We start from the raw sequence: 19,971 nt of genomic DNA, 5'->3' as shown, positions 1-19,971 counted from the left end.
CGTGGTTTTCTGCCTCCTGAGGAGAAAACATGTCCCGTCCACATTGACGAGTCCTCCACAGACGCCCACACGGCCCGACGCGTCACAAGGGTCTCATTGTGCGTCTCCGTGTTTGTCTCTCACAGAGCCCCCACTGGAAGGAGGCCCAGAACATTCTGAAGTTGGTGGTGTCCCGCTCAGCCAGCCTCGTCGTCCCCGACGACGTGCAGCGCTCCTACAGCACCGAGTCCTGCGGCTCCCCGGAAATCGCCTTCACGCGCATCTTCAACAACTCCTCCAAGGAGCTGCCCGGCAAAACGCTGGACTTCCACTTCGACATCTCGGAGGTCGGTGTCCCGCGGCGCCGCTGAGGACGCGACATGCGTCCCGCCGACGCTAACCCGCCCCGCTTTGACTCCACAGACGCCGATCATAGGGCACAAGTACGGTGACCAGCGCACCGCAGCCGGGCGGAACGGAAAGCCGCAGGTCATAGCCGTCACCAGGAGCACCTCCTCCACCTCCTCCGGCTCCAACTCCAACGGTCTGGTGCCAGTGAGCTGGAAGAGGCCGCAGCTCTCCCAGGTACCGACTCGCAGCTCTTTAATTCTCAGTCAGCTGCAAGTAGCGTCCAGATCACACTGCGTGTAAGAAGTGATGTTAAGATGTTTGAGGAGGAGACGTCGTACATCAGCTCAGGCTGCAGGGCTTGTGTGATTCTTTGTTTTCGTTCACAGAGGAGAACCAGAGAGAGGCTGATGAATGTCCTTTCTCTGTGCGGCCCGGACTCCGGCGTTCCCAAAAATCCATCTGTAAGACTCCTCTCCTACTCTAAAGCCTCTGACAAGGTCTCTGTGAGGTCGCTGCCCAGGACACCGCTATCACCGCAGCGTCCCGGTAAACTTTTGACAACCCAGGGCCTCTGCACTCCCTTTCCGTGCAGGTGGTGTTCTCCTCCAACGAGGACCTGGACTCGGCGGACCAGCAGACCAGTCTCATTCCCACAGTGGAGGAGGTGGTCCGAGAGGAGGAGCTGCAGGGAGAAGACACGGGCAGCGAGCAGCAGTTCGGTGTCTTCAAGGACTTTGACTTCCTGGATGTGGAGCTGGAGGATGCTGAGGTGGGGGAGGGGGAAGGGGGGGGGGGGTTGAAGGGACACTGCAGTGAATAGTGGACACTATAATTATGTCCTCTTAGTCATCTCTTAAAGACCAACTGCTCCCAAATAGTAGAAAGGAATGAAAGTACCGTCTTTTACTGTCAACCAGCAACGGATCTACTGATGTGCACATGAACACATCTCAGTGTCTCCATGACACCAAACGGATTCATTGTGGTTGCAGAAACACTCAAAGCTGCGGCCTAAATGGCCTAAAAGGTTGTTGTGATGTTTAAAAAGTGTGTGTGAGGTTCTTCTCAACAGCATCCGTGTGTAGCCAAAGGAAATGTGTAGTTTAGACACCTAAAATAATCACTTTAAGATGTTTTTACTTAAATAACAGTTTTCTCGTAAAGGCACCAGACTCCATTGACCAAGTCAATATTGATAACTTAACGCGGTCCAGAACACGCTGATACTGAGCAGAAGAAGCGCGCACACACACACTGCTGTAATGTGTTGTTGGTCCACCTGTGTGTTGTGTAACTGAAGCCCACTAACACACGTGTTCCTTCTTCTTCTTTTGCCACAAGGAGTTCCAGGTGAGTCTGTGGGACAGAAAGATTCTTTTCTTAGCGACAGCGTTCTCTTCTGTGTCTCTGTGTTGTCTCCAAATGAAGTGCTTTGGTCCTCTTTTGATTTGAGGCTGTGCCCCCTGTGGTGACCCCTTTTCTTTGGTAGTCGTTGCATCACTTCCCATCGGAGCCCCATCATCTCCCACTACAACCATTTTGCCCCCGAGTGTCGTTTTCTTGTGCTGCCCCCAAACTCTGCGTCCGTCTCACTGTCGCTTCCTCGTCCTCCGCAGGGCGAGAGCATGGACAACTTCAACTGGGGGGTGCGGCGGCGCTCGCTGGAGAGCATGGACAAAGGGGACACGCCAACTCTGCAGGAGTGCCAGTTCGCCGGCAGCACGCCGAGCCTCAACCTCACCAACCACGAGGACACGGACGAGTCGTCCGAGGAGGAGGTACTGAGCGCTAGCCAGATTCTCACCCGCTCTGGCCTTGTAAGTCTCACTCCGGTTAGGGTCCCCCCCCCCCCCCCCCCTCCTCACAGCGCGTGTGTGTGTGGACAGCGGCTAGTTGCTTGCTTTGCAGCTGGTGGTGGTCGACCTCCCCCCCCCCCCCCCCCCCCTTCAAAGCTCCTGCCTGCTAGAGTAATGCTTTAGATCAGTAGTTGGCTCCCGTTTGAAATGCCGACAGGTGAGTTCAGCCGAGGAAAACTTGTAAGCTCACATTCTGCATGTTTGTTTTTCTTTGAGCCGCTGCCTCTAACGTCGTCTTCGCTTTGCAAGTGGAAGATAAATATCTGCATTAACGTAGGCGCTTCCCTCGGTGTCTGGGTGCACGTGAGGTGATGAGCTTCCTCCCAACGATGTGATGCTTTGTTCCACGACCGGCATGCAGCGTTTGTGTGTTCAATGAGTCCAGTTTGATGTGTGATTACTTTTATTTAAATTGCCTGATCTCAGGATCGACATGAATGCTGAGCTCTGATTCAGAACAAAAACTGTCAAATACTGTAAAAAATACTTTGATGTGAACATGAGTTCAGGATTGAAGTAAATCTAAAGGACAAAAGCGCGATTCGTTTTAAACTAATGATGGACTCCAGTGTATCGACTAAAAGATATTAACATCAGCTAAGCTCCTGTAGCGCGTTAGCAACGTGCATCACTGCCCGAAGAATTTAGACATCTGCTGCACTAATTTGGGATTTTTTTAATTTGTAGAATCAAAGCTCCTGTTGAGGGTTTTTAGTGATGTTATGACGTCATGACCCTAAAATCTAAGATCTCTTGTTGTATGTTATTAATCCTCCTGGTTTCTTTCTGTGCATTTTTAAAACTAACTTGAAACCATATTTAGTTAAGTACAGTGCTAATAATGCCCCCCCCCCCCCCCCCTCCCTCCTGCAGCTCAACAGCGACTCGGCCACCGACGACACGGCGTCCAACCACGTGGACTCCTGCGGCGCGCTGCCCGACGAGGCCCCCGCCCTGCCCTCCCCCCCCTCCCTCACGCGCCTGGATAGCCCCCTTTTGGAGATGGCCCACTCAGACAGCACCGGCAGCCAGCTGCCTGAGGTGCGATCAATCGGGGGGGGGCAATGAATCCGCTCGCTGGCTCCTTTATTTCTTCTCCTTCTTTCCGCTCGAACCCTTTTCATCTGCTTCTCGCGGCGCTTCTCGGCTCGTCTCTCGTTGACGCAGAGGATCAGCAGCCTCTGGGGGGGGGGGGGGTTCTTTCGGTGGGGGAGCTGGGGGGCGGGGTCAGCTTGGCCTCGTGGTGCTTTTGACTCCTCCTACCGCCGCTTGCTTGGCTGTGGGTGTCGGGGCGCGCTCTCGCTGCTCTTTTCTTCAGGGTGTACATGGTTTCATAGTCGTGTGGTGGGGGCTTTGCTTGCTTGATGTAATTTTGGGGGGGGGTTGAAAAACCAAAGCTCACCTCAGGTTAGCAGTCACTGCTCGCCTTTTTTTAAATAACACCACAACTGTTCGACTAAACCTCTTGAAACGGACGCGGGCTCCTTTCCCTCCAGCAGAAGCTCGTGTGAGTATGAGTCGGTTCCTCCAGGTTCACCAATGCATCCATTAACCCCCGTGTCGCCATGGCAACGCGCCGTAGCATGAACGAACCGCCGCGCTGTCCACTATCACGCATACTAACAACGGTGAGGGGGGGGGGGGAGAAACCAACACATCAACTTTAAAAAGAACATCAAATATTATATTATATAAACTAATGTTTCCCACAACATTTTTACATCAGCAAATGCTCGTCATGGGGGTCAAAGGTTAGCCTGGCTGCTAACGGCGTTCAGCAAGAATAAAGAATAACTGGACGCTTTCAGACGTCGTAGCTCGTGCATATTTATTGTAATCAGGCGCTCACTCTGCTCTCAATGTCCTCCCAAGGACGTCCCCCCCCCATCAGGGACGGCTCTTAGTGTAATGAGCCCCAGATGGACATCGAGGACGCTCACGACTCCTAAAAGCTTTCTGCAATAAAGCTGTGACGCTCTGACCGTTACGTGGAGATAAATTAGACAAAGAAAAACAAGTGCTCTTAACTGGAAGCGCTTCTCCATCGACGTGTTTACGTCGGGGATCCCCCCCCCCCCCCCGATGTAAACTCCCATTCATCCGTCCCCTCCCCACCAGGTCGAGGGTTTAACGGCATTTCAGTGATGTATTGATCCCGGCTTGGGATTATGGATCCTTTTCCTGTCGTGTAGTTCCTCATAAGGGAAGAGGAAGAGGAAGTGAATCTCGTGAAAAGACGCCAACGTTAAAGTCGAGATTCTAGAGGCCGTTATTCTATTATTCACATAATTAGTTACAGTTCTACGTCGATATGAAGCCGCCAACGTGATCAATAAATGATCAATAGATAAAGACGTATATATTTTTATGGCCGTGCATATTTATTTAATTTCAAATAGATTATTATTGAATTATTTATTGATGACCCCCCCCCCCCCGGCTGGTCTTACAGGACAACGTCAGCGGGACAGCGGCGGACGAGCTGAGCAGCAGCGTGAGCGAGGACACGGGCTTTTGCAGCGCCCCCCCTCTGCCCTCTGACCCCTCGGAGCTGTGTGACCCCCCCGACTCTCATGACCCCCAGGAGGACCTGGACCCGGCCCCCCCTCCCCCGCCGGCCACAGACACTCCACCAGGGTCCCTCTGCGAGGAGGAGTCCCAGACGGGCACCCCCCCCTCGCTGCCCTCCCCCATGCCGCCAGAGACTAAGCCGGACCCGGACCCCCCCTGTGTGTCCGAGTGGGAGGAGGACGTGACGCAGGCCCTGAGGGAGCTGGACGAGCGCTGCGAGGAAGAGGAGGCCGACTTCTCCAGCATGTCCAGGTGAGACGTCCAACATGTCATGTGACCGGAGGTCAGGGGTCACGTGTTGTTTAGGCTCACGGAAGAAAAACCCAATAAAAGCAGCGCGTTTAGATTCAGCTTTAAAATAGTTACTTTGTTTACTTTGTGAAACACACAAAGAAGTGATGAGGAGCATCTTGAATGTTACCTCCATACATTTGAATAAAAGCCTCGTTACTCCTTTTTCATTTCGGCTTGTTTTGCGTCATTTAGCCGTCACTGGACCATAGGTTTTTATTTTATTGGTTTAAGCATGTGACCCGCTGTGGTTTTTCTCTGAATGTCGCCATGTTTCCATCATGCAGCAGGTCACATGATCTGAAGGCACATTGTAACGGACTGACATGCTCTGTGAGCGAGGTCACGCATTAAGAGTTTGTTCCCCTTACAATACTTTGACGTTTTTTTTTTTACTTTAAGTAGCTTTGAACCCTTTTACAAAAAGCTTGAGTTGATACTTCTACTTCTACAAAAGTATACTTCTACTTCTACTTGAGTAATGGAGGTAAAAGCTTGACACCTCTGGTGTGTTTCTATTTTTTTGCAAAAGTGTCCGAGCTCCCTGTGTGGGACCAGTGTGCTGCTAGCAGTTGAGAGGGAGGGAGGGTGTGCGGGGGGGTTGGGGGGGGGCGGTAGTTGTGGGTGAGGATGAGGACGGAGACAGTGTCTGCTGCAGCGCTCAGCAGCGCTGGCTTCAGATACTTGTATTCTGTCTGCTTCTTCCGGCTGTTTGGTCCTACAGGCCTGTGAGTATGTGTGTGTGTACGTATGTGTGTGTGTGTGTGTACGTATGTGTGTGTGTGTGTGTGTGTGTGTGTGTACGTGTGTGTACGTATGTGTGTGTGTGTGTGTGTGTGGCGCAGGCAGACGTTTGCATGATGCTAAATGCTAATAGCTTGCATGTTGTTGTTGTGCTGGAGCACTGCAGTAGATTAGATTAGAGCTCTCAGAATACTGTGTGTGTGTGTGTGTGTTACACGTTGGATTGTTGCTCATTCGCCGCTGTGTGTGTGTTCCAGTCAGGATGAAGGGGACGCAGACTGCTTCCCTGAGATCCAGGCCTCTCCCCCCCCCTCGCCCTTCCTCTCCGCCATCCTGGCAGCGTTCCAGCCCGTCGCCTATGACGACGAGGAGGACGCCTGGCGTTGCCACGTCAACCAGATGCTGTCGGACACGGATGGCTCCTCGGCCGTCTGCACCTTCCACGTCTTCTCCAGACTCTTTCAGGTGAGCGAGCCCCCGCCCCCCCCCCCCCCCCCCCCCCCCCCCCCGTCGTGCTGAACTCGATCCGGCGTCTCTTAACCTGCGTTCTGGTGTTTTTTTGGGATCAGAGCATTCAGAGGAAGTTCGGCTCCATCACACACGCCTCCGTGGGCTTCCTCGGCGAGCGGCTGCAGCGGATGGGCAACCAGTTCCTCAGCTCGCTGGAGGTGATGACGTCCCGCTCGCAGTGTCCCACCGTGCTGCTGGACGCCGAGACGGTGAGCTCCAGCACGCGGACAGCACGTGTTGAGCGGACGGCGTGTTGTGCACGTTGCGTAACGTGTGCCGTCCTGTCTCCCGCTGCAGCTCGTCTCTTGTGGACTCCTGGAGACTCTGAAGTTCAGTGTGCTGGAGCTGCAGGAACATCTGGACACCTACAACGCCAAGAGGGAGGCAGCTGAAGCCGTAAGTCGCTGCGCTTCCATTCTCTTTTTAACCTTGTTACCCCCCCCGCCCCCCATGAATTATTGAGACGGCCGCGGCTGCGTGTGAATGTGAGGCCTCTGAAGAGGACTTAGGAGACAAATGGCTGATGCTGTAGAAGACGAGTCCCGTCTGCCTCTGTCTCATCAGCAGAGCACAGGCAGCTGCAGTCGTTAGTCCGCAATGCTAGACCCCCCCGCTCAGGGGATAAAAATAACCCTCGCTGCTCATAAATCAGTTGATGGAAGGCCGGAGAAGCTGTGAGAGAAAGAGGAGGAGGGTAAAGAGATGAGATTGCAGAGGCTTCTGGGATGCGGGGGCGCTAATCGAATGAGACGGGCAGCGGCCCCTGGGGGGCCCGATAGCATCGCGTGCTGTGGAACAGGCCTTCTTTAATCCACTAAGTACGGCACTCTGATTAAATCTCCTGCCTGAGCCGACCTGTGTGTCTGCATGTGTGATGGTAAAATGAAGAAGCAGCCCTCTTTGACCCCTCCCTGACCTCTCACCCCCGCAGTGGCTGGAGAACTGCAGGAAAACATTTGGGGACAAAGACGGCGTCCGAGGACCCAACACTCACGCACAGGTAGGACTCCACCTGTCCATCAATACTCGTCGTCCATCCCATCCGAGCTCCGTTGGTCCCGTGTCTCCGTTTGTGTGATCGGCCTCGTTTTTAAAAGACATTTATTAGACGAATGTTCAGTGTGACTTTAAAGGATCGTGTTTGATCCCCCCCCCCCCCATGATGTGAATGAATGAGAGGGTGAGGGACGTAGGGGACTGTTTGACGTGAACTATTCAGAACTAACAAAGACTTTCACTGATTTACTTTAATAACATCGTTATTTAGCTGAACTGACCACGAGGAGGAGACGTCCTGCTGCTGTGAAACCACCACTCTGATGATGAAATACTCCTTTTGGACTCTCCCACGTTCATCTGGACAACTTCCTCTTTTCCTTGGTGCATGTAGACAAGAGACTGAATGAAAAAGTAGCTTCAAACTCTAATAGCAGTTTGTTTTCCTTCAGCAGTAAAGAGATGAACGTTGTACGTGATCGAGTTAGAGCAGAAAGCAACGCATGCTGAGGCCTTCAGGGGCGTTCTCTACGAGGCTCCTTCTGATCAGCAGCATCTTTCTGTGTGAAGATATTTTATTGATTGGAGTTCGCAGTAAAGAGACTTCGTGTCGTTTAGTGGTTTTTTATCTTGTGGTTTTGAACGTGTGCTACACACAGGTAGCGGGGCTACACGCTGATTGACAGGTAGCAGAGATGTATACAGCGTCCATATGTGCTCACTTCCCTTTCATCGATCCACAAACAGAGGTCACATGACTCTGTCTACCTCTTATTTCGTGTTGTTTTGTGTTCATGACAAAGACAAACAACATCAAATATACTGCCGCACTGATTTGTCTCATCCAGATCCGTTTTACTCCTCTTTCTGTAGCCTCCTCCATCTTTTCTGTTATTCAGCCCTTCAAAATAAAGGTGTTTTTCCCCGCATTGAGCTCATGAAGCTCCGCCTCCTGTCTGTCAGGTCACTGCGTGTCTCAGCTGTCTAGTCAAAGCTCACTAATTCTTGATCTTTCTCTCCTTCTGTTTTGTTTGTTGTTGTTGTGTGTGTGTGTGTGTGTGTGTGTGTCTGTGTGTGTGTGTCTCTCTGTGTGTGTGTCTCTGTGTGTGTGTGTGTGTGTGTGTGTGTGTGTGTGTGTGTGTGTGTGTGTGTGTGTGTGTGTGTGTGTGTGTGTGTGTGTGTGTGTGTGTCTCTGTGTGTGTGTGTGTGTGTGTGTGTGTGTGTGTGTGTGTGTGTGTGTGTGTGTGTCTTCTTCTTGCTTAGCAAATGGAAAATCTAGCAGTAAGTGGTTCTCATATTTCAGACTCTTAATGACATTTGGACAAAACGCTGCCCATCTCATCGCTCTGCACACACCTGCACTGTTGGCAAACCCCCCCACACCCCCCCCCCTCCCTCCTCTGCATCTCTGCCTTGATCGGTCATGTAACCAAGCTCAACCCCCCCCCCCATAGTGAGCGTTCCTCCTGCTGCTGGGAGTCAGTGATGCGGCGCCGTTGCTCTGGACCCTGATGGTCTGCAGAGGAGGTCTTTAGTGACTACGTTTACACGGACACTCGCACTGCGTCACGTGACCAGTCTAGACCTCCACCAGGTCACTGCGTCACGTGGAAAACGTCTTTTAAATCCGTGTGAACTGTAGACGTGGTCACGGCTCATTCTGCATGTTTGGTTCCATCCCGTCTGTTCAAATCACCATTTATTAATCCCAATCAGTTTGTGACCTCTGACCTCTCAGTAATCTCCGATTCTACTAGTGGTAGATCAGACGGCCCCCGCATTTTAACCCTCTCATGTCCTCCCACGTCTCTAACCCAGGACCCCCGTCCCCTTCTCACTGGACCATCAAGTCCCTCCCTCAGCGTGACCCCCCCCCCCCTGTGTTTCTGTCTGCAGGAGCTGGAGCTTTGCCGCCGCCTCTACAAGCTGCACTTCCAGCTGCTGCTGCTCTTCCAGGCCTACTGCAAGCTCATCAGCAGGGTGGACACCATGAAGAGGGAGGCGGAGGTGAGGCTGCTTTTATCGCATCACGTCCGATCGAATCAGTGGAGCAATAAAACGTAACAGACTGGTTTCCTGCTGCTCTGCCAGAGCTTCAGAGCTTGTTTGAGAAGAGAGGTCTGAATCCAAGAGAGAAGAAGTGACTCGGACGTACTGTCCCTTTAAGACGCTCGCGCTCTGCTTTCATTGGATTTGTCTCTAATGGAGTTAAAGGAGGTCGTCACATTAATGGCGTCTCTTTGCATTAAAGGTGACCAACATGTCCGAGGAGCTGACCATCCTCGAGAGCTGTCTGAAGGACGCAGAGACAGGAAGTGACGGCCAGGAGGACGTGTGCATGACCGAGTCGCCGCAGACCAACACTGAGGCGGCCATCCAGTCCCTCATCGAGACCCTGAGGGCCAGAGACTTTGGCTCCGCCCTCTCACAGGTCAAAGTCTTCAGGTAAGAACACTTCAACAATTACCTTTCTGGAAAATATCAATTTGGTGCAGCAAGAAGTCAAAACCTCATTGCTGCCCCCGCCCCCCGCCCCCAGGTCCCTGTGGCCCAGCGACATCTTCGGCAGCGAGGCGGACGACGCCGTGCAGACCCTGCTGCACATCTACTTCCGCCACCAGACGCTGGGCCAGACGGGCTGCCTCGCCGTGGTCGGGCCCAGCCGGGACCTCAGCCCGGCCAGCGCCCGCCTCACCGAGCTCAACCTGCAGATCCGCGAGGCGCTGGGCCGGGCCCAGGCCGTCCAGCCCCTCTCGGTCAGCACCGGACTGTGACCCCCCCCCCCGCCCCCCTCCCGCCTCCTCGCTCTACACAGACCTCACCTCAGCTGTAGAGAGGGTAGACAGCGAGGGGCTCCACCTTAAAGGGCTAACGGATGAGTGGGAATAACTGACTCTATTTATACATCTATATGGATGTAGATCTATAGATATTATAGATCTATAGATAGAGTAGATCTATAGATATCTATATCGCGTATGAATGCTTCTGGCTGACGTCTTTTCCCGAACGAAGCCGACCTGCAGAATTCAGTTTGCAATAAAGTGGTGTGGAGGTTTTTCTGGTGACTTCTATTTAGCTTCAGGGTTTCTTTGCCGGATGGAACCTGGCGGCTCCTCCTCGGGGGGGGGGGGGCGGGGGGGTTGGGGGGGTTATGGGAGCATGTGGAACTGTGTGTGTGTGAGGACACGCCAGCGAGAATCACACACCTTGTTTAAGACGTTTTCAAACGCATGCTTGAAAGAGGAAAAAAAAAAAAAAAGCACTGCGAGAATATTTTTTTGAGAAATGTATTTTTTATTAGAGCTAACATCCTAGGTTGTAAAATGTTAGGATATTTAACATGTAGCCCTGTGGGAGACCTTTTGCCTTTCAGGGAGTGTAAAAAGAGAAATATATATATATATATCTGTTTATTGATCTGCTTTGAGAAGACCGGTCTCCGCTTTAACCAAATAAGTAGCTTTCTTTAGACCGAATGGAATCATAACTTATTTTACTCTGTATATATTTTAGAGAAAGTGTAAAACCAGTATTTTTCTCCCCTTGTGATGCACTGTTGATCCGGCAGGAAGTGACGAGTCTTCATCCGCCCCTCAAGCGTTTGTTCGGGAGGGGGGGGGGGTCAGAGGGCGCCCCCCCCCCTCCCGCTCTGATCCAAACTAGTCATATGCATTCCTTCTCCACTGTGATCGGTTCGCCGAATCCCTCGAGGGACACTTTTTGTTTGTAATCACGTTGCCAAGCAACGCCCCTCATCCCCTCACTTTTTTTTTTGAAGGGGGGAAAACAGTCAAAGCTGCGCTTTGCTGGGAGATCTGGTCTCGGCACATTAACACGTCACTGTACTCATTCCTCCTGCTTGTCTGGTACATTTGATGCTGTTCTTATTTAATTATTTACCTGGAAGATGTTTTAATGTAGAGGTGCATTATAACTTTTTTTTTCATTACTCACATACCAGCCTTCTCTCTGGATAAATAAACTAATCATACAGCTGTGGATTGAAGTGTTTTCTTGACGAGGTTGGAGAGACTGAAGTAACCATGGCTACAACGTTATTTTTTTAAACAAGCCTTATTACGGAAGATCTAGAAAAAATGGTCATATTGACTTGTGTATTTATTGTGCTTAACATGCTGCATTAGTCATACTGGTGTTGTGTTCCCAGTCAGTTCTTGCAGAATTCCACATTTGAAACAGATCCTTCCTGTTATTTGATGAAGATCTGCGAAGCATTTCAGTTTAAATAAAACTAATACAGAGTGCAAGGAAGCCATTTATTATTTTGCAAATGTGCTTCATCCAATCAACACAAAACTGGCGTGAAATAAAGGCTGGAAACGAATGTTGAGATTTGTTGCATAAAATAAAGAAGGTGTTGGGTTGGGGGGGTTGTCCGGACGGCTCCTAGATGATGTACTTGAAGCTGAAGGTGCTCTCGCAGGAGAGCCGCTTGCCTCTGCAGCGGCCGCACAGGTCCTGTCGGTGCGGCCGCTTGGGGTCCACGTGGCGCTGCGTCATGGCGCAGCAGCAGCGCGCTTTGTTGCACGTCTGGCGGGGGGGGGGGGGGGGGGAGAAAGGACTTTGTTAGACTTGGCACGCGAGGCCTCCTGCAGAGACGATGAGCGCGCGCGCTTACGTGGCACGTGATGTCCTCCACGCGGTACGGGTTGAAGTCCTTTTGGCATTTCCTGCAGAACTGTTTGAAGTAAACCTGCAACACAGCGCGACACACAGCGTGTGTTCATCGCTCCAGATGGAACCAACTGGCCAACTGATGTCAACATGGAAATCACGCTCACCTTGTTGGTTCCCTGAACGCACCACACGTACGCGCTCTCCCACCGCAGGTTGCACGCTCTGCAGTGGTAGTACCCGTACTTCTGCTCCAGGAACTGAGGAGTTGAACTTCAGTTAGTCAAGGTTCCGGTGTGACGTCATTATTAAATGTACAATATCAATAAACGCCCCTTAAGTACCACGAGAAGCTAAAAAAGATTTTTGGAAATGTTTTTGCAATAAGAAATAAAAGCCTCATGTAAGAGTTTGAATATTCTCTTTACTAAAGTATTTTATTGTACACCTTTGTGTATGTTGATGGAAGGCAAACCCCTTAGTCACGTGATACTCACCTGGAACCGCACGCGCGCCTTGCCCTTTGACCCCTCCGCGGTGAGCGGCGGCTCGTCGCCCCCCTGCTGGGTCTTGGTCTTGTTGGCGGCCTCGCTCCTCTTCCCGCCGCGCCTCCCCCCGCTGTCCGGCGGGTCTGCGGGGGGGTCTCCGGTCTGCGCGTCATCGCACGAGCGATCTGTGACGTTGTTGTTGTTGTTGTTGTTTTCATCGACCAGGAAGGAGGTGACGCTCCTGTAGGCGATGGGGGAGTACACCGCGAGGGTGCGCGGGTACCGCACACCGCCCCCCGGCCCCCCCGCCGCCGCCGCGGGGCCGCCGCCGCCGCCGCCGCTCCCGGGCGCCTTGTCGGGCTCCTGCGGCCGGCGGCTCCGGGAGTCCCGCTTCCAGGCCACGAGGGTCCGCGGGCCCAGGGAGCACTGCACCGAGGCGTCCCTCCGCGGGTTCACCTGCACCGCCACGTCCTTGGTGTTGGCCTTCCGGAGCCTCGGGGTGAGCTTGGGGTTGATCTGGGATAAGATGGACTTGAGCTGCGCGCGCTGCTGGTTGTTGAAGGCGTCCGACGTGTCCCCGCAGTGGGACAGGTACGCCTTGTACTTCCACCGCGGGAATCTGCCCGCGGGGCCGTGGGATGAATAGAAATAACTGTCTCCTGACTCGTCACCATACGTTGCCATTTTGGCTCATCCAAACGGAGCTGCTGGGGGGGGCATTTAAGTAGATTAGGCGCCCCCCCCCTCCCCCCACGCGTCCATCAGGCAATTAGGCTCAGGTGCGGGACAGGAAACAATCAGAAGGATATCCGGATATCCAACGTGCTGCAGGGGAAACTGTTGATGAATCCAACGATAAGTCTTTAAACGCTTCAAAAGCAGCAAATTAAAGGGTGAGAAATAACGTCATTGTTATTAATAAGTATTCTGGAACAATTTAAATGGATGAAATGAGAAAGAAGAGAAGATTCACTTCGTCACCGTGATGAGGGGGTGAATTGTGTGGATTTTGTGTGTTTGTCAGAATCTCGATTCAGTAAAAGATGGATTGAGAAATCGGGGTGAAAACCATCCACAAACTCCTCGTAGAGGACTGAATGACTTTGTTTTCCCCTCCAGGTGATAAACTGATTGAAGAAGAAGACGAAGACGAAGAAGAACCAGCGACACAACGCAGGTTTTCTTTTACACGTTTTTATTGGTTGTTACATTCGGTTTAATTTCCACATTTTGTACATCTGCTTTTCAAAGCTCCTCAGTTTAGTTTTCATGATGCGATTCGCTGTTTAATGTGAGTTTCACAGGATGAAGTTGATGAAGTGTTCAGATCCTCAGATTCAGTCCACCGACATTTCACTACTCTGCTTTTTGATGTTCACTTTTTTTTTATATCTTTCATGCCAAATAATTGAATTCCAACAAATCAATTAAAACATTAATGAATAAGCTTTTTAAAAGGTGCGTTAGTGTGATTCTTAGAGGAGAAACTCTGTTTTACAGATTCATCTATAAACACAACCGTGTCCTGACCCGGACACACGCGATTTGAGGCTGTTTACGGAATTTCTTTTAATTGATTCATTAATCATCAACGAATCTACGTGTCAAATCCCATGAATATTTATATAAACATTTACATGTCTCACTGCTGCAGGAAAGTTACTTTGATGAGAATAAGGAGCAAGAGCACTGACAGGCGATGATGAAAGAGCTTTTATTGTGGAGGCGTTGAAGCAGGATATCTTATTATGAAAGGTTAGAATTGGGTTCCTGGATACGTTGATCAGCATTGATCATTTTGGCAACTCTTTAACAAATGTTTAATCTCCACAAAACGAAGAGATGGCGTCTGTCCGGGTCGTCGCTGATTTACCGACTGGTTTAAAACCTTTTTACTTCCATAATTCAGTGTTTGGTTTGAAAGTAAAAGAGCGAACGTTTACTTTAACGCCGTTAAATCACCGGGAAACGATGGTTGTCATCGATAGTGTCTCTGGGTCGGTACCTTAAAACTGTCCGGGTCAGGACACGTCTCTGAGGGTTGTCTCTGGACGTCCTGTCCAGGTGATTTGGATGAATTGTTGGACTGAACACATGACGCGGGACGACGTCGTCTCCCGCGTCCCGTCACACGGGGGTGGGGTCGGGGGGGCAGGGGTCCAACATGATGGTGTTCGGGTCGCTCGCCGTCACGGCCCCGTAGGACAAGTCCACGTCCTCCTCGTCCTGAAAGCGCTGGTAGGACACGTCCTCGCCGTCCCCCGGGGGGTCGGCCTTGTGCAGGACCTTCTCCCGGTGCGTCCTGTAGACCAGGATGAAGACGCCGGCCTCGGCCGCCTGGAACAGCGCGTAGAGCAGCGGGAACATGTACATGCCTCCCATCAGCTGAGGGGGGAACGCCAGCTTCAGGATGGCGGTGCACAGCTGCACGTTCTGGCACCCCGTTTCCAGGGAGACGGAGCGGCGGCTGCTGGGCGGCAGGTCGAAGAGCGTCGCCAGGCCGTAGCCGGCGGCGTAGCCGCACAGCGGCATCAGCACCGCCACGGCGTAGACGGAGGGCGGGATGGTGGACAGCAGCTCGGGGCCCAGCATGGCGCCGGTCAGGATGAAGAGCATCAGGAGGGTGACCAGCAGGGACCACAGGGACACCTGCAGGGACACGCACACACATCTCTGTCCTCCTGCAGGGACACGCACACACATCTCTGTCCTCCTGCAGGGACACGCACACACATCTCTGTCCTCCTGCAGGGACACGCACACACATCTCTGTCCTCCTGCAGGGACACGCACACACATCTCTGTCCTCCTGCAGGGACACGCACACACATCTCTGTCCTCCTGCAGGGACACGCACGCACATCTCTGTCCTCCTTGAGGGACACGCACACACATCTCTGTCCTCCTGCAGGGACACGCACACACATCTCTGTCCTCCTGCAGGGACACGCACACACATCTCTGTCCTCCTTGAGGGACACGCACACACATCTCTGTCCTCCTGCAGGGACACGCACACACATCTCTGTCCTCCTTGAGGGACACGCACACACATCTCTGTCCTCCTGCAGGGACACGCACACACATCTCTGTCCTCCTTGAGGGACACGCACACACATCTCTGTCCTCCTGCAGGGACACGCACACACATCTCTGTCCTCCTTGAGGGACACGCACACACATCTCTGTCCTCCTGCAGGGACACGCACACACATCTCTGTCCTCCTTGAGGGACACACACATCTCTGTCCTCCTTGAGGGACACACACACATTCCCGTCACCCTGAACGTCATTGATCCACAGATCAAAACCTTTTGTTGTTACAGTTGTAACAGCTTTGGTTTTATATTTGACTCTACGATCGATTATTGGATTTGGCACAAAGACAAATAAAATTCCCGTCTGCTTCAGGGTGCTGACGTCATGAGGAGGATGGTCTGCATGAAAGCATCCCTGCTGCCTGTTGTAACCCCCCCCATGTGGCTTTTATCACATTGGGGGGAGGAGCTCCTCCGGTCACACGGACTCTGATGTCACTGTTCCTGCAGCCAGCTTCTCCCTCTACTTGTTGCAGGGAAATTACGCACTGCGCTTTTGGGGAAATGATAGAAGGTCTAAATGAACGGTGACACAACGATTCAACTGATTTCAGCGCATTGAATAAATGGCAACGTGAGTTTGAGAGACTTGAATTACCTTTAAAACAATGTCTGCCACGCGCGTGCAGCGGTACCTCAGCATCACCCCCAAACCAATGGGGATGAGAGTGCTGCACAGGGTCAGGATGATGGCCCCGAAGGGCATGAGGTTGACCACGGGAGTGTTGATCCAGGCCCGGCTGTAGATCCACAGGCACAGCGGCATCAGCACCAGGGCCAGCAGGGTGGAAGAGATGGTCATGACGATGCTGGGGAGGAGGAGGGCAAAGACGTGAACATCACATTGAGTCCACGGGAGCGTCTCATCGCGCGTAATGTTGTGCCAAAGTCCCCGTTGCCCCGGTGCGTAATCTGCCGAATGTTAATCAACCTTGTGAAATGGTTTATTTTGGTGCTTCATAGCTCCGTAGATGATACAGTATATCTACCTCAGATTCATCTCCCCGTTCGCCAGCAGAGACATGATGTTGGACAAGTTCCCCCCCGGGCAGCAGCCACAGAGGAGAACGGCCATCGCCGCCACATCGTCCAGAGAGAAGGCGAGAGCCAACAGAAAGGCCACCAAGGGCATGATGACGAACTGACACACCAGCGCCAGCAGCACCCCGATGGGTCTGCGGATGTGCTCCCCGAGCTGGCTGATCTCCACCGTGCAGCCCAGCCCCAGCATCGTGAAGCAGAGCACGAGCCCCACGAACACGTTGATGCCGTGGCTGAGCGGGGAATCCCAGAAGGCGGGGACCAGGTGAGGGGCTTCCGTCGGCGGCGCCGCCATAAAGTCCGCTCCGGCGGCCGTCCGGAACGCGCTGCCTTCCCGCAAGACGGCCCCTAATCCCGCCACAGCAGCGTCCCCTGAAGGGACCACGACCTGCGTCAGCGTGCCCGACATGAAGTCTATCAAGCCGGCGCTCCGGCTGGAGTTCTCCGTGGCGCAACAGGAGAGGCAGAGGCTCGCGCGTAAAATGGTTCCCCTAGTGGCGCACCGGCACTGATGAGAAGCAGCGCTCCGTGGTCAGGGGACGGGATGGGGCCATGACACGGACGCTCTTAAAGCGCCTCTCGGAGGCGGACTGGGGCCACGGATTGGCTCCCCGTGAGTCGCGCGCAGCTGGAGGGGTCTGCGCGCGGGCTCGCGCACAGGGGGAATGGATGGACCAATCGATGACGCGCTCCGTACTGAGGAGGGAAAAGTCCCAGAATATCAATGCGATGATCTCATTCAGAAGCTGCACAGCTTTGATATTTCTCCACACTGAACATCTGCGTCCGGTTGGTTTTTGTTCGATTCGTGGAGCTTTTTACGCACGAAATCCTCGCCTCAAACTTTGTGCGCGAGGCTCGCGTGTAGTTCTGATGAAGGGATGAACCCTCACAGTCCGGTAGACGGGCCGCTCGTTATGCGCGTGGGGGGGCTCACAGTACCGGGGCGGGACGCCCCCCCCCTCTCGGTGACTCAGTCTTCCATCCGCCTCCTCCTCTTCCCGGGGACACAGCGTATGACACCCCCCCCCCCCCCCTCCTCATTGACCAATGCGGGACTCCAGCTGTGCAATGCAAACGTGTGTCACTTTCATCTCAGAAGCTGCTTTATGACGCATGAAATCATTGCAGTGACGTCACTTCAACCTGAATTTATATATATATTAGGGCCGGGACTTTAGCACGTTAATTACGATTAATTAATTACAATGTGAAACACACGGATGGAAGCGTCGATAAGAGCGTGGTTGTGTGCAAGCTGTGCAACAAGGAATTCACATCGATCCTCAAGTATCACCTCAACGCAACACAACTAGCAGCTAGCGTGGACGTTACAAGGACCCACACCCAACCCGCACTGCACCAGATGACTGGTTTAAGGACCAGGGTAACTAAGACCACGTCTGAAAAAATAACCAATGTTCTGAATGTACTTGAAAGTATTGGTCTACTTAAAAAAAAAATAGTAAAAGTACTATATTTCTAAATATGCTATTTCTACACTTGTCTGCTGGAATTGGTTGAACAAAAATAAAAATCCATGTGAAAAAAATGACTTCTCACTGTTCTCAGGTCAAATATTTATGCAATTAAAATGCGATTCATTTCGATTAATTAATTACAAAGCCTCTAATTAATTAGATTAATATTTTTAATCGAGTCCTGGCCCTAATAATATATATATTATATATTATATTATATATATATTGACCGTACCTATACTTTTTTATAATACTTTTTTACCTATTATTTAAAAAGAATCTTTTCTTTTTTGACCCTACATATTTTGACTTTTTCCTCAATATTTTTTTCCCATGACATGAGTGGAATGATCTTAGATGGAGCAACCTACACGTCCCTGTCACTAATGCCAAATGCCCCAAATTTCTCTACTTTAAACCTTATCTGGGTTCAACCCTCAAGGGACATGGTGGCTCTTCCTAAATCCTTTTTTAGTTTTGGGTAACTGACATTTATAAAAAATCATAATGGGATATTGCCCCAGAGACGGATTGGTGCATCTTGGAGGATCAACCATGCTATTCATCCTTCCTGCATTGGTAAAGGCACAAGTGAGTTGAATTTGAATGTAACAGAGAATTGGAGGGTGGATGCACTAAAAAGGGTAAACAAATCTACACCCTGTGCCAGACTGTCAGTTTAAGGTTGTCCACAGGATGCCCTGAAGTAGACAAACATGTGATTGTCTTGAAAAATGCCCTCAGAGGCTGTAATAAGTTTCATGTCAGTGTGACCACTGAATGAGACACATCTGCTCATCTTTACTGACTCATCCGGCCTTCTCTCCCGTCAAAAAGGTGGAACCCTATAGGCTACGTAGCATGGCTAATAAGTGCTAAAAGCTAAAGCAATTAACATCAAAGTCAATTCATCATCATTCAAAAGATTCTTCATCATTCTTGACAATGCCATCATAACTCAAGTGAACGCGCCTTGTGTTTCTGCATAACCCCCAGGGTTCACTTCTCTGAAACAACCAGTGGGGACAATGCCCCCACTACTACCTCCACGGTAGTGCGCTCAAGACTTGGCGGGTGGGATTTGAACCCACTGGCGGTGGGCACAGAGGCTTTTGGCACCCTGCACTCACCCCTACACTACCAGTCCTGGTCACATTTTGGCAACTTTGATTCTCCTATTTAACCTTGAGCATGTGAGCTAAACTTAAAAACTCTTTTAAATGCTATTTCCACATCTGGGCTTGAACCCAAGACTGGGCTTGAACCCACAACCTCCAAATGCAGTGCAGGCTTGTGGCAGCAGCTCTTCCGCTGTGCTACTTCACCACACACTAACTACTTCTTTGTTTGTTGTATTTAACCTTGAGATTGCTACTCAAACCTGAAGTAAAGCCAAAGGCTCAAACCCAAGACTGGGCTTGAACCCACAACCTACAGGGTAAGGACAGTAGCTCCTCTGCTGCACTACCTCACCATGCACAATTTTTTTTTTACTTTTCTCGTATTTAACCTTGAGACTGCTACTCAAACCTCAAAACTCGTTCAAAGCAGAAGTGTCTGCATGAAGGGGCTGGAACCCGCAACGTCAGACAGCAGGTTGGAGCCTGCAGCCCTTCAGTTGTTCCCTTGTGCTATTCAAGCACATGCCTCATTGTGTCCGTTTCTCATATTAGACCTTGGGATTGTTTACTAAACCTCAAAACTGTTTCAAAGTTTACAGTTTGAAGCCCTGACTGCAACCAAACCCTCCTTCTGAGAGAGCAGGTTTGAACTGAGGATCCTCCACACTTCAGCCTTCCTGCTATCTCCCTGCACTGTTCCACCACACACCTGTTGATGCTTTTGAATCCAACCTCAAGTCTCATAGATTCTCAGGCTGGAATCCACAACCGTTATAATAGAATTGCAGGTCAAGTAAAGTCATAT

General features: G+C 51.5%; 3 protein-coding genes across 14 annotated transcripts in view; 1 reads left to right on the top strand and 2 right to left on the bottom strand.

Annotated features, from left to right (window-relative positions):
- Positions 1-11,300, top strand: part of fryl (furry homolog, like) — a 48,108-nt gene extending 36,808 nt beyond the window's left edge. For 6 of the 12 annotated variants that reach the window (XM_062563569.1, XM_062563568.1, XM_062563565.1 and 3 more), the window contains 15 exons: positions 126-326; positions 403-564; positions 717-827; positions 923-1,099; positions 1,947-2,147; positions 3,060-3,227; positions 4,639-5,009; positions 6,050-6,257; positions 6,362-6,511; positions 6,600-6,698; positions 7,234-7,302; positions 8,562-8,579; positions 9,195-9,305; positions 9,550-9,743; positions 9,838-11,300. In XM_062563569.1, coding sequence (XP_062419553.1) covers positions 126-326; positions 403-564; positions 717-827; positions 923-1,099; positions 1,947-2,147; positions 3,060-3,227; positions 4,639-5,009; positions 6,050-6,257; positions 6,362-6,511; positions 6,600-6,698; positions 7,234-7,302; positions 8,562-8,579; positions 9,195-9,305; positions 9,550-9,743; positions 9,838-10,072 — 2,475 coding nt within the window. In that variant the 3' untranslated portion in view covers positions 10,073-11,300. The remainder of the gene's footprint in view (positions 1-125; positions 327-402; positions 565-716; positions 828-922; positions 1,100-1,946; positions 2,148-3,059; positions 3,228-4,638; positions 5,010-6,049; positions 6,258-6,361; positions 6,512-6,599; positions 6,699-7,233; positions 7,303-8,561; positions 8,580-9,194; positions 9,306-9,549; positions 9,744-9,837) is intronic. The other 6 variants (XM_037470428.2, XM_037470418.2, XM_037470421.2 and 3 more) reach the window with 4 other exon arrangements.
- Positions 11,301-11,375: 75 nt separating this feature from the next.
- zar1 (zygote arrest 1) lies at positions 11,376-13,130 on the bottom strand. The gene is made up of 4 exons (XM_037470430.2): positions 12,434-13,130; positions 12,104-12,196; positions 11,941-12,015; positions 11,376-11,852 (listed from the first exon to the last, which is right to left on the bottom strand). The coding sequence occupies exons 1-4, from the start codon at positions 13,106-13,108 to the stop codon at positions 11,709-11,711; spliced, it is 987 nt and encodes a 328-aa protein (XP_037326327.1). The 5' UTR covers positions 13,109-13,130; the 3' UTR covers positions 11,376-11,708.
- Positions 13,131-13,247: 117 nt separating this feature from the next.
- On the bottom strand, positions 13,248-17,512 carry slc10a4 (solute carrier family 10 member 4). The gene is made up of 3 exons (XM_037468614.2): positions 16,513-17,512; positions 16,122-16,332; positions 13,248-15,073 (listed from the first exon to the last, which is right to left on the bottom strand). Exons 1-3 carry the CDS (start codon positions 16,971-16,973, stop codon positions 14,552-14,554), a joined length of 1,194 nt encoding a protein of 397 aa, XP_037324511.2. The 5' UTR covers positions 16,974-17,512; the 3' UTR covers positions 13,248-14,551.
- Between the last annotated feature and the right edge of the window lie 2,459 nt (positions 17,513-19,971).

This window comes from Pungitius pungitius, chromosome 7, assembly GCF_949316345.1.
Source record: "Pungitius pungitius chromosome 7, fPunPun2.1, whole genome shotgun sequence".
Taxonomy (NCBI): Eukaryota; Metazoa; Chordata; class Actinopteri; order Perciformes; family Gasterosteidae; genus Pungitius; species Pungitius pungitius.
This window is presented reverse-complemented; position numbering and strand designations above follow the sequence as displayed.